Genomic DNA, 12,185 nt, shown 5'->3' with positions numbered 1-12,185 from the left:
GGCAAGTCATACAGTGTTGACTACCCTCAGCTACAGTTCCCTCCCCTTGCTCTTTGACCCCCTACGTAAAGCTTAGATCTCCCTTTCCCTTCCTCCTCATCCACCTCTCCATCAATCCTTTCTTCCCTGTTAGTTTTTTCGAGTTTCTACTTCTTTCTACGAATTCTGTGATATTCTTTGCATATTTAAACTTGGCTCATTCGTGTTCTCTTGTGTTTTTACTCTTGTTAACTTACTGCGACTATGATTATTATTGTTGTCGACGTTGCTGTTGTCTTTGCTGTTGCTATTGAAAAAAATAGCTTCTACCAAATGAGAGATTGAGAAAACGATCAAATCATACGTTTTGGTGCACGAATGCACCTCTTATATCAGACATCTTATAGTCGGAACATAAAGCAAAGCAAAGAGGTCGAGATAACTTTGGAAATAGATATAATGCAACAACAAAAAAGTATTGCTTACATTCTAGATTTGGGGCTTGCAAATAACCTATATAATATATTACATATGTAACCCTAAATGCGTTAAGACAAAATGAAACTGTACTGTCTTAATACCAGTTAAAGTACATCCATTCATTATTCTCTGGAAACTCAGAGGCTGTTAGTAGAATGAAGTCAATTTTATATACTGTATCCACAAACAGCCTTAAACATAACATAGCTGAAATAAGTGTAAAGAAGTTAAGTCTGAATTAAGTCTGAATTAATCGGGAGAAATAGACCACTTTTAGTTAGTTCCCTGGACTTATTTCAAATAATTAAAGTAGAAAAAGTTAATGTATTTCCTTAAAACCCTGGATACTCCACACTGGTGTTCCAAGTGAAGAGTCTAAACTACATTTCACTGATTACGTTTCGTAGGAAGTGTTTTGCAACCCCTTAACTAAAATGGACACTGTCAAATCAGGCACTTCTCTCTCTTTTCTTGTTCTTTTTTCAGATTTTGTGTTTTGTTTTTAATTCCTCGATATTTTTTGTCACTGTGTACGTTGTGGTGGTGCCGATCAATGAAACAATGATTGGTAGTTAAACATGTCAATAATAATAATGCATCTCTTTTTATTTTGGGTTTTGTTTGTAATAAAATCAAATGAAATTTAACAAAATGATGTGATTCGTGGATGGATGCTTGAATAGCAACACACACAGGAAAACGCGCACATCATTGACATCATCAATTTGATCAATACAGTACGTCTGCCATCGTCAGTATTAGTGGGCAGTACTATAGGATAGTGGATATGACATGGCGCAGATCAGCAGAGACTGAATCGCCTCCTCTAGCCCCCACATGAGGTCATCCCAGTCTGTCTGCACTGTGTTGTACTGACTCCAGACCTTGAGGAGCTACAGAAGTATGAATCACAGGTGGTGACGACTCAATACACAGTAGTGTGTGAGTCATGATTAAAGAACCAGAATAGTGCAGCGTTCCACGCATTCTATTTAGCAATACAGTGATGTCATTAGGGGAAGCTGGAGAATAATGGAGAGGTTAAATGATGATAAGATTTTCTATTTGTTTTGCGTCATACTGTATCATAGAGCAGTAGTCGAAAGCGAACACAAGGAGATATTAAAAGGGTTTAAAATGGTTTAGAATTTTATGGGAAGTGAGTTTAGAACAACAACCAGCATTGCACACATCATTTCGCAAACATGTGCACACACAATATCCCCTCACTGGTTCTTCAATCTTGCCCTACTTGTTTGACTTCTCACAGACAGGCCTCTTTGTGCCAAATAAGGCTTTTAAAGGTGGCAATAAACTTTGACATAGAATTGGAGTGACGTGTCAGGAATGTTATTCCTCAAAAGTGTTCAGCTATTTGGTTCTGGTTCGGATTCAGGAAGTGAGTGTTGGAGAGCTGTGTGTGTGTGTGTGTGTGTGTGTGTGTGTGGGGGGGGGGGGGGGGGGGGGGTGGGGGGGGGGGGTTCTGAAAGGGAAATGTTAGATGCAAAAGGGGGTAAATGTGAGGTCCAAAAGGGAAGCAGAGAAGGATTAGGAAATCAAACAGGAAATATATCTACAACACAATACTTCACTTTGCACTTGTGATATAATGATGAGAAACTACAGCTCTTTTGAGCTGGAAACCAGAAGTACGTTACTTTTGGGAAATTACATTTACATTTTAGTCATTTAGCAGACGCTCTTATCCAGAGCGACTTACAGTTAGTGAGTGCATACATTTTCATACTGGCCCCCTGTGGGAATCGAACCCACAACCCTGGCGTTGCAAACACCATGCTCTACCAACTGAGCTACACTGGGAAATGAGTTTAGAACAACAACCAGCATTGCAGACATAATTTTCGCAAACACGTGCACACACAATATCCCCTCACTGGTTCTTCAACCTCGCCCTACTTGTTTGACACACAGACCTCTTTTTACAAATGAAGGCTTTTAAAGGTGGCACGTTCCACTTGGGATCTAATGATGAGAAATTAGGACTATTTTGAGCTGGAAACCAGAATTATGTGACTTTTGCATTGTGGTGCATTTGTGTGTGTATTTGTGTGTGTGTGTATGTGCATGTGCTTGTGCGTGTGTAATTGTGCATGCATGTGTGTAAATTCCTGAGGAGAAGCCAATGTGGTCCCCCACACACTACTTATAAACCAGAGTAGAAGTGTTAAACCATTAAACCAAGCCACCTGCTAGAAATACTCTGTACTGTCTGTGTTCAAAACATATTGCTGCAAATGGCACGTAAGAGAGCTTGGAATGAGTACAAGTATTGTGATTACAATATACAAAATCATTTCTATTTCCACCATGACATACTGTATCTCGACAGGCTAAGCCTTCTTTACACATCTACGCTGGGATTCAATCCAATGCGTCTCATAGCACAGTGCACTGTAATGGACTTTTGAAGGTAATTTGCGGTTGAGCCAACATGTGCAGCGTTTACCATGGATGTGATCTTCATGAACTTTGGGGAAAATGCCTTTAAAAGACTCATTGTCGGCTGTTTAGTGCGGTGCTCTATAACGCGTCTTGGAATGAATCCCGGCCCTAGTGCTTCGATGTACAGTCTGAAACGGACAATCATGTAACATATTGCAATGTGATTCGACAGAACATATTGAATATTTGCATCTGAAAATTATATATGATAGGCCTATAATGTTAAGAGATTGAGTTTAAAAGATTGAGATGCATAGTCTTAAAGAGTCTCTAAACTGAGAGATGTTGGTAAGATCATAGGATAGTTAATGTTTTTTATACGTTCCTGTGTGTGAAAGACATGTACTGAGAAAAACTGTCAAATTCATTCAAGGCTTCAACCCAGCTGCTGAGATAACATGCGCAAGGATTACAATGGATGAGAGACTCATAGTTCAGCGTATCCATCCAGCTCATTACCCAGAATCCTTCTCATGCAGTAGTCCACCAGCTTAACCCCTCAGATAGGTGAATCATGGGTCAGTTCCCTGCTATGCTCAGGCCAAGTCACGAGTCAGGAGGATGAGTTTCACTCCAGAAGAGCGCCATTAACTGATCCAGACAACATTCCATGAGAGTTTTCCTTAAAGAAGCAGGGGTAGAAACTAGGAGAGTCTAGAAGTGCATAAGTATCCCTTTATAGTCTTCCTTACAGTTTCTGTCTTTGAAGAGGTATCATACAGAACAGAGGAGGCTAGTGGGAGGAGCTATAGGTGGACGGGCTCATTGTAATGGCTGGAATGGAATAAATGGATCAGTATCAAACATATGGAAACCACTTACCCATTTATTCCATTCCAGCCATTACAATGAGCCAGTCCTCCTATAGCTCCTCCCACCAGCCTCATCTGATACAGAGTGTCTGTAGCTAACATAATCCATAGTTATTCCAATGCTCCAGATCGTTGGTCCAGATTTCACAATAAAACAAATGCGGAATGTCACGTTGGCGTGTCTCATTAATACAGGTCGGAGTAGGACAAAACGCTTCCTTCAACCAAGTTCCACCCCCTCCATCCTTCCAATATTTCCATCCTCTCCGGCAGCTCAGTTGACCTTGAAGAGGCTGAAGTAGTGCTTCCCCGTGATGTGGAGGCTGAAGCCGGCGCCTGTGATGGCCTGTAGCTCCGCCCCCTTCTCTAGCCGCAGCAGGCCAGACACCTGGCAGGGTTTGAGAAAGTGGAACTGGTGAGATCCGGCTGCAGGCGTAGTCCCGTAGCCCTCCATGCACTGCAGCTTCTGTAGCGGCTGGCCCCTCTTCACAACCACCACGTCCAACTTCACCAGCTGAGACTGATTCTCATTGAACAACACCTGTGAGAGGGATGGAGGGAGAGAGAGAGATGGAAAAGAAGAAGAAGAAGAAGAAGAAGAAGAAGAAGAAGAAGAAGAAGAAGAAGAAGAAGAAGAAGAACAGACCAATGGGGGTCAATCAGGGTTTGATTGAGCCTGTGTTGTTTGACAGGGGTAGTTTTATAGTTTGGGATGACAGGTGGCACAGGACTACAACTCCCAGAGGCTCACCTGACAGTACAGGAAGTAGACTCCAGCTCTCTCCACTGTGAAGGTGCCTCTGTCTGTGTTGTACTTCACCGCCTTGCTCATATTCAACTGCTCTGAGTCCGTCCATCCCTTTATCAAGCCGTCCTCTCCCACTGAAACACACACACATGTTGAGGGGGAGGAACCATTGCACTCATTGACATAAATATTGCAGCATATTTTTTCTCTTTCTTTATACTGTAGGTTTGTGTGTGTAGGGTCGATTTTGTACAGTTTGTATCATTGTCATGGGGGACAGTGATCTTACGAAACCAATTCCAGAAACCCAGAAGACCCTTTTCCATAATAATTGTCATCATCCACGTTCATAAAGCTTACCTTTCTGAACAGACTCTTTGGTTACTAGTGGAAAGAGAGAGAGGGAAAAGGGTCATTAAGATTTTATAACTGTAATCGTATAGGGTGTCCGATTGATACCACTTGAACAGATGCTACATTATAACACTTTGTGTACGTCCGAAATGGCACCCTAAACCATTATAGTGCACTACTTCTGACCAGGGTCCATAGGGAAAAGGGTGCTATTTCGGACACAACCTTTGATGAGGATCTGCCAAGTCACTTACTCTCAAACTGAGAAGCCACTTTCTTTCCATTTCCATTCTTCCCTTTCCCAGTTCCCCCTTGCAGAGGGAAGAAGCAAGAAATAATATGAATTAATACGACAGACAAAAACTATTCAGAGGTATGTAGGGGAGATAATATAATTGGTCACAGCTGTGGTGTGTGTCGTGGTGACCATAATGTATTCATTTGCAGTCATTTATCCACCACCGGAATACTCAACCGGCTCTAACAGATGTAGAAGGATTTCCTTTCTCCGTTCCTCCTGCTCTGTTCTGATATCTGTCCTTTTTTACTTATTGTTCTCAGTAAGTGTAGCCTACTTTTCTCTGTCTGTTCTCACTGCTTTCTGTGCCAGCTGGAGTAGAGTACGAGAGAAGAGGGTAAGAAAGGGAGAGAGAGCGAAAGATTGATGGAGGGAGAGAGAGAAAGAGAGATCGATGGAGGGAGAGAGAGGCACACAGAGGGGGACGATAGAGAGGGACACAGAAGGAGAGAGAGAGAACGTAAGAGAGAGAGACAGAAGACAGCTGAGGGAGACAGAGAGAGGGGGGAAAGATAGAGCAAAAAAGAGATGGAGAGAGGTCTTTGGCTGTTCTATGACCCAAATGAACTGAAAAGGTCCTGTCAGGAAAAACAGGCAAGAGCAACAGCCATGGCCACCGTTCAAATAAATACAATAAATAAAATATATATTGAAAACTGGGGGAGAGGGGGGAGAGAGGGGGCAAGAGGAAGAGAGAGGGGTAAGACAGGCCTTGTTGTTCTCCAGAGGTTTGTTTTAGCTTCAGTATCAGGCCTGCAGGGAGTGATTCTAGGCCTTAAGCCCATTTCAAATACATAAGACGAGACGCAACGTGATGGTCTTATGGAGTTTTAGATCTAAGTTTGTTTGATCTGAACGGTCTAGTTTTAGGACGTCTCATATCATCGGCTGGAGTTTCCAAGATTCAACATGTCAAATCTTTAGCTAAAGTCTTGCGAAGGGACGGATCCATTTAGCCAATCAGAGAAAAGTGCGCTAACGTTCTGTGTTCAGCCAAGCAGCTAGCTAGCTCACCAAGCAGAGAGCTACCTAGCTATTTTGCTGCACATAGCTAGCCTAGCTTGCTGATATTTATCTGACAAGTAACAAAGTGTACCATGTTTTTGGTGCATGTATTTCATGACACTTGTTTGCTACAACACCTTGCTACAACAAGTTGCCAATTTGTTTCATCGTTTTATCAAGTCATTGTAAAGAGGCACTGTTACCGTGGAAACGCTCTCAACTGCATGTCTCATCTTCTTGATCTGAATGACCTGTCTTTCAGTCAGCTGTGGTACAACACAACAAAACTAGCTAGATTTATCTCTTCTCATGTCGGCTGTTGTATCTGAACTGAAATTTACACACACACACACACACACACACACACACACACACACACACACACACTCACACTCACTCACTCACTCACTCACTCACACAAACACACAGAAGGTATTCACTATAGGATCAGTTATGTTGGGGGGGGGGGGGAACAGCAAACATTGAACACTGGGGTGCCACTTAACTAGCGAACATTGTGCCCCTGCTGAAATGACTATTATGACTACTTATTACTATGACTACTAGACTATTTCTATTGGTGAGCCTCAAGTGATAGCTTTTTTGGTATGCTGTCAATCAAAAACTAAGTTCACATATAACTGTAATGTTGGGAATTTAAGCCATTCATCATTTGGCCCATTTGGGGATACTATTTGATATATCTTGCTTCTGAACTGAACATCAACTCCAGTCTCCTTTTCACCGAATTCAACACGATTTACTTAACAAAAGGCACATCTCAATAAGTGGTCCAGGTAAGTCATTGTCTCCCGAGTGGCGCAGTGGTCTAAGGCACTGCATCGCAGTGCTAGCTGTGCCACTAGAGATCCTGGTTCGAATCCAGGCTCTGTCGTAGCCGGCCGTGACCGGGAGACCAATGGGGCGGCGCACAATTGGCCCAGCGTCGTCTAGGGTAGGGGAGGAAATGGCCGGCAGGGATGTAGCTCAGTTGATAGAGCATGGCGTTTGCAACGCCAGGGTTGTGGGTTCGATTCCCACGGGGTATTAAAAATAAATAATGTAAGTCGCTCTGGATAAGAGCATCAGCTAAATGACAAAAAAAAAAAAAATGACATAGCACAAGTGTGGGGGGCTTTCCTCTTTTGTTCTGTATTGCTCCTCTATTGTTCCTCAAGCAAGGGGGAGGCCGATGACATCACAATAATAATATCACAACTTCCCTACTACTCCTTGAAGTTTGCAGTTTTGTCTAAAAAAACACTATTTTGCTCAAAACATATTTTTTTACCCTTTAGTGTGTGTACTTGTACTGTATTCACTATCTTATACTGTAGTTATACTCAACAAGAAAAGTTCCTAAATCACTGGAGGACGTCTTTATGTCTTGAGTATTACTCCTAACGAATTCAGCCCAATGTTACTATCAGCCATCCTCAGCATTATTTCACAACACACACTATTCAGAGATGACATGTGCACTACCTAGCAGATATATAATCCACTGCTTAATCATCAAAAAATTGCCAATCCACTCAATCTTTCTCAACAAATCATAGCTGTTGTCAGTCTCGTCAGGGGCTAAATCGCTTTAGGTCCCTGAAGCGTGCGACATTCTCTTCCTCCTCTTGCCAGATGGTTTCTCCGGGTTCTCGTCAGTCCAGAGCAGACCTGTAATTTCTGCATCAGCCATCCAGCTGCCTACTGTTTCCTGTGTCGACTTTTAGCAGCGGGCAGCAAGTGACCACAGGGTCTAACCAAGGTGCCATGCAGAGCCAAGATTCCCCTGGTCTGGCCGCTGTAGTTAAATGCTGCTCTGGCTACGCAAAAACACAGAGCAGAGCACCATCAATGAGATCTATCTTATCTGTTTGGTTATTGTTGATTATGTATTGCATGTATGATGATGGGGATGCAGTGAAAGAGGCATTGTCTGTAGTAGAGTGTAATTGAGGTGTAGTGCTATTTGGATCCTTTGTTTGCCTGCATGCACACAGACATAGTCTCAAACAGTCTCTCACACACACCTCAGCATGCAGGCACGCCAGCACACACGCACACACACAGGCATGTACCATCTCTTTTCACCCTTTGCCCCACCAGCAACTCTCTCTTCTCCATGATGAGTTGGACAATGGCCTTGCGCTGAGTATTCACCTGTTGCACAGAGGGAGACAGAGAGAGAGAGAGAGAGAGAGAGAGAGAGAGAGAGAGAGAGAGAGAATGGAACCGTCAGAGAGACCATTGAGTCTTCAAATTGGCTCCCGCTGCAAATTTACACAGACAAAAGATTTCAGCGAAACCACATAAACAAACAGTCTTCCAGTATCTGGCAGTATCCCGCTGCAACTCCAAGGCTTAGAATAGGTCAACCACTTCCTCCTAAACCGGTTGTGACAACTAATGCGTGTTTTTAATGCCCCGCATTCCTCGCATTTCTTAACTCCCCTGCTGAGACTGAGAAGCAGGAAGAAAAAAAACACTGTGCTAAAATGTGTCAAGCCAGCAAAGTTAACTCGTACTTTATGAAGTACTGGGGCCTACCATATATATGCCAAAGAGGAGGAGGTAGGTTTCAATATACAGCTACTGTGTCTGTGTGTAGCCTATGGAGTGGTTTTGATATACTCAGGAAGTCTGCCTGGACTCAAGGTTAAATTCACTGGGGAATTGAACTGTTCCAGGCCGGCTCATTGAGTGCTTGCAAAAAGGATCAACAGATGGGCAGAGTCAGGTCACTGGTAGCCTACTGTCAGACGTACCATGAGTGAGATTGAGTGCATGTGTATTAAGTGCATGAGTAGGCTATTTGAGGATGCACATGCATAATATATTCTTCATAAGGATGAGTTTTGAATGAATTAAAAGATCAGCCACTCATGTTAAAAGTCCAGTGCATGGTGCATTGTTACGATGTCATACAGTATGCATTACAATTATGTATATAAATAATTGGTGCATTAAAGTGTAATACGCATTTGAAAGCCTTACTTCGGCCTGCAGAATTATTCCACCTGTGGTAGCCTAGCCTACCTGCAATTAGTAGGCTTTACATGTTGCAAATCGCTTAACCACAATTAGGTCTACTCTGTTTTACGCAGCTCAGTGCTTCAGTTCAGTGCAAAGTCAGTTGGCTATAATGCGCGCTCGAGCCAAGAATTCAACGGATTCCAGTAAATTGGGCTAAAATTGGAACACAACTGGCAGTAGAACGATTAAACTTGGCAGAGGAACTATAAGCAATAACTCCACGGCTTGAGCGCACTTATTTGTAAGCAATAAAACTGCCTCTAGAGCAGTCCGCAGAATGCGCAGGACACCAGCAGAGAAGCGGCCTGCTATTTGGGTACAATTTAACGCCACAAGGATTGGGGGTAAAGGAGGGGGGAATTAATGTGGCTTTGCATTTCCCGTGCCCCCCAAGAGGGTTCCCGTAACCATCGGTCAGCAGAGACAAATAAGTTGTGTAACAGTCACTTCAACAGCTTAAAATTGTTATTATGGAAAAAATAACCGATGATAGTGTGGAACACATGCAATGCAAAGTGACTTCGTAAAATTTTATATATATAAAAAAAAAAATTAATAATAATTACATAGCATGGCTACTTACTTGCTCCAATCGGTCTTGCAGAGTTTTAACGGACTGGGACAGGTCCAGCGTCTGTCTCCAGGTCCACGCCGTAAATAGTGCGCTGCAGGCGGCGAGCGACAGAGCCACCATCGCCATGAATGCCCAGACGAAGCGAAGTTTGCGCACTTTTCTCCTCTGCAGAATTCGATGCATGGTCGTTCCACATTCCCCGGTTACCATCGCAGACTATTCGAAGTGTTCATGTTAACTTCATTCCACCGACACATTTTTCCCTTCTTGGTGAAATCAAATCCAAATGCTCACATTTTCGGCAAGGCGTGCAAGTGTTATTGCCCGCAGTAACAAATGAGATTTCAACAGCCCTATTGATAAATGGAAAGTCATGTGAAAGATGAAATCATTCCATTGGTTTCAAATCAGCAATTAAATAGCCATTAATGTTGCTTTAATCAATGCATTTAATCAGACGAAATATCGTGGACTGTCTGGCTTGCAGGTCGTATACAAATGCGCAATGTTGAGAAATATGCAGCCAGGGTGCAAAGAAAGATGTAGTTTACATCCACTAGGACTGGATCCTTCTACCACTTGATTCGTTGAGTCAACTTCCTTGTCTTCCCCTTGCAGTTGCAGCCTTCCTGGGGGTCAAATTTGGCATAGACCACGTATGATCCTGCACACTTTTGCATGAGCTTTTCTTCTCCAGGAAAGAGTTTTCAGTGCAGTGTGCCAGACGCACGCACGAATGCAAAGCCTCAGCCCACAACTTGGATGCACTCTCAAAAGCCACTAAGTAACTATTAAAGCATTAGTCACACTATATTTGCTTCATTGCACAAATCAAAATGCCGAGCTGAATCAACTTCTTGCAGGGAGGGAAGAACTGTAGGCTATTAGAATCTACCGATGGACTGAACTAATCCAAGTGTCCACAAGGTGGCTCTGTTGTATAGGGCAAGGTGCTACCCGCAGTCACTGCATGACCTGGGGTGTAGTCATTAGTCCAAACCGTTGCAAACAGTTGCGTGTTGCAACGAAAACAATAGTTTCTATTGGACTAATTCAGGTATGTCACTCCCCGTTTCGTTCCGTTTGATTCTGTTTCGTTTCTAGTGGTTATACCCTTGGATCGCATGCTCACAGCCTCCTGAGTGTTCGTGTTTATCATGGCCAAAAATAGATTGTCTATCAATGGAAATATATAGGTATAGAGTGCAAGTATCATATACCACAGGGTCTAATGTGAGCAGCCCATTCTACCATTATATAGGTGTACATATTTGTGGCAAAATATAGTCTATTCTACAGAATAACTCTATGTCATTATGTATTTGATGACAAGGAATATACACTACATGACCAAAAGTATGTAGACACCTGCTTGTTGAACATCTCATTCGAAAATCATGGGCATTAACAGGAGTTGGTCCCCCCTTTGCTGCTATAACAGCATCCACTCTTCTGGGAAGGCCGTCCACTAGATGTTGGAACATTGCTGCGGGAACTTGCTTCCATTCAGCCACAATAGCATTAGTGAGGTCAGCCACTGATGTTGGCCGATTAGGCCTGGCTCGCCGTCGGCGTTCCAATTCATCCTAAAGGTGTTCGATGGGGTTGAGGTCAGGGTTCTGTGCAGGCCAGTCAAGTTCTTCCACACCGATCTTGACAAACCATTTCTGTATGGACCTCGCTTTGTGCACGGGGGCATTGTCATGCTGAAACAGGAAAGGGCCTTCCCCAAACTGTTGCCACAAAGTTGGAAGCACAGAATCGTCTAGAATGTAATTGTATGCTGTAGCATTAAGATTTCCATTCACTGGAACTAAGGGGCCTAGCCCGAACCATGAAAAACAGCCCCAGACCATTATTCCTCCTCCACCAAACTTTACAGTAGGCACTATGCATTGGGGCAGGTATCTTTCTCCTGGCGTCCATCAAACCCAGATTCGTCCATTGGACTGCCAGATGGTGAAGCGTGATTCAACACTCCAGAGAACACATTTCCACTGCTCCAGAGTCCAATGGCGGCGAGCTTTACACCACTCCAGCCGACGCTTGGCATTGCACATGGTGATCTTGGGCTTGTGTGCGGCTGCTCGGCCATGGAAACCCATTTCATGAAGCTCCCTACGAACAGTTATTGTGCTGACGTTGCGTCCAGAGGCAGTTTGGAACTCGGTAGTGAGTGTTGCAACCGAGGACAGATGATATTTACGCGTTACGTGCTTCAGCACTCGGCGGTCCCGTTCTGTGAGCTTGTGTGGCCTACCACTTCGCGGCTGAGCCGTTGTTGCTCCTATACGTTTCCACTTCACAATAACAGCACTTACAGTTGACCGGGGCAGCTCTATCAGAGCAGAACTGACTTGTTGGAAAGGTGGCAGCCTATGACGGTGCCACGATGAAAGTCACTGAGCTCTTCAGTAAGGCCATTCTACTGTCAATGTTTGT

The 12,185-nt window shown here is 43.6% G+C and overlaps 1 protein-coding gene and 1 pseudogene across 2 annotated transcripts in view; one reads left to right on the top strand and one right to left on the bottom strand.

Moving 5' to 3' along the window:
- Positions 1-76, top strand: part of LOC311112974 (chromodomain-helicase-DNA-binding protein 3-like) — a 28,735-nt pseudogene extending 28,659 nt beyond the window's left edge. The window contains exon 22 of the transcript in view: positions 72-76. The product of the transcript in view is annotated as a chromodomain-helicase-DNA-binding protein 3-like (transcript). The remainder of the gene's footprint in view (positions 1-71) is intronic.
- A 3,723-nt stretch (positions 77-3,799) lies between these two features.
- Positions 3,800-10,168, bottom strand: tnfsf12 (TNF superfamily member 12). Its single transcript, XM_084155851.1, has 6 exons — positions 9,753-10,168; positions 8,215-8,296; positions 5,091-5,147; positions 4,843-4,866; positions 4,486-4,616; positions 3,800-4,275 (listed from the first exon to the last, which is right to left on the bottom strand). The coding sequence occupies exons 1-6, from the start codon at positions 9,951-9,953 to the stop codon at positions 4,009-4,011; spliced, it is 762 nt and encodes a 253-aa protein (XP_084011977.1). The 5' UTR covers positions 9,954-10,168; the 3' UTR covers positions 3,800-4,008.
- Positions 10,169-12,185: the final 2,017 nt, after the last annotated feature.

Source organism: Coregonus lavaretus (genome assembly GCF_964263955.1).
Source record: "Coregonus lavaretus genome assembly, chromosome: 39".
Taxonomy (NCBI): domain Eukaryota; kingdom Metazoa; phylum Chordata; class Actinopteri; order Salmoniformes; family Salmonidae; genus Coregonus; species Coregonus lavaretus.
Note: the sequence above shows the minus strand (reverse complement) of the source record. Positions and strands in the feature narration are given on the sequence as shown.

What these genes read in the sequence shown, in the direction of transcription:
- tnfsf12 (XM_084155851.1), bottom strand. Translation starts at nt 9,953, where the DNA reads ATGGTAACCGGGGAATGTGGAACGACCATGCATCGAATTCTGCAGAGG. An exon ending in CAAAGAGTCTGTTCAGAAAG is followed by an intron (nt 4,617 to 4,842) that starts GTAAGCTTTATG and finishes TGTGTGTTTCAG; the next exon opens with TGGGAGAGGACGGCTTGATA. An exon ending in TCTACTTCCTGTACTGTCAG is followed by an intron (nt 4,276 to 4,485) that starts GTGAGCCTCTGG and finishes TCCCTCTCACAG; the next exon opens with GTGTTGTTCAATGAGAATCA.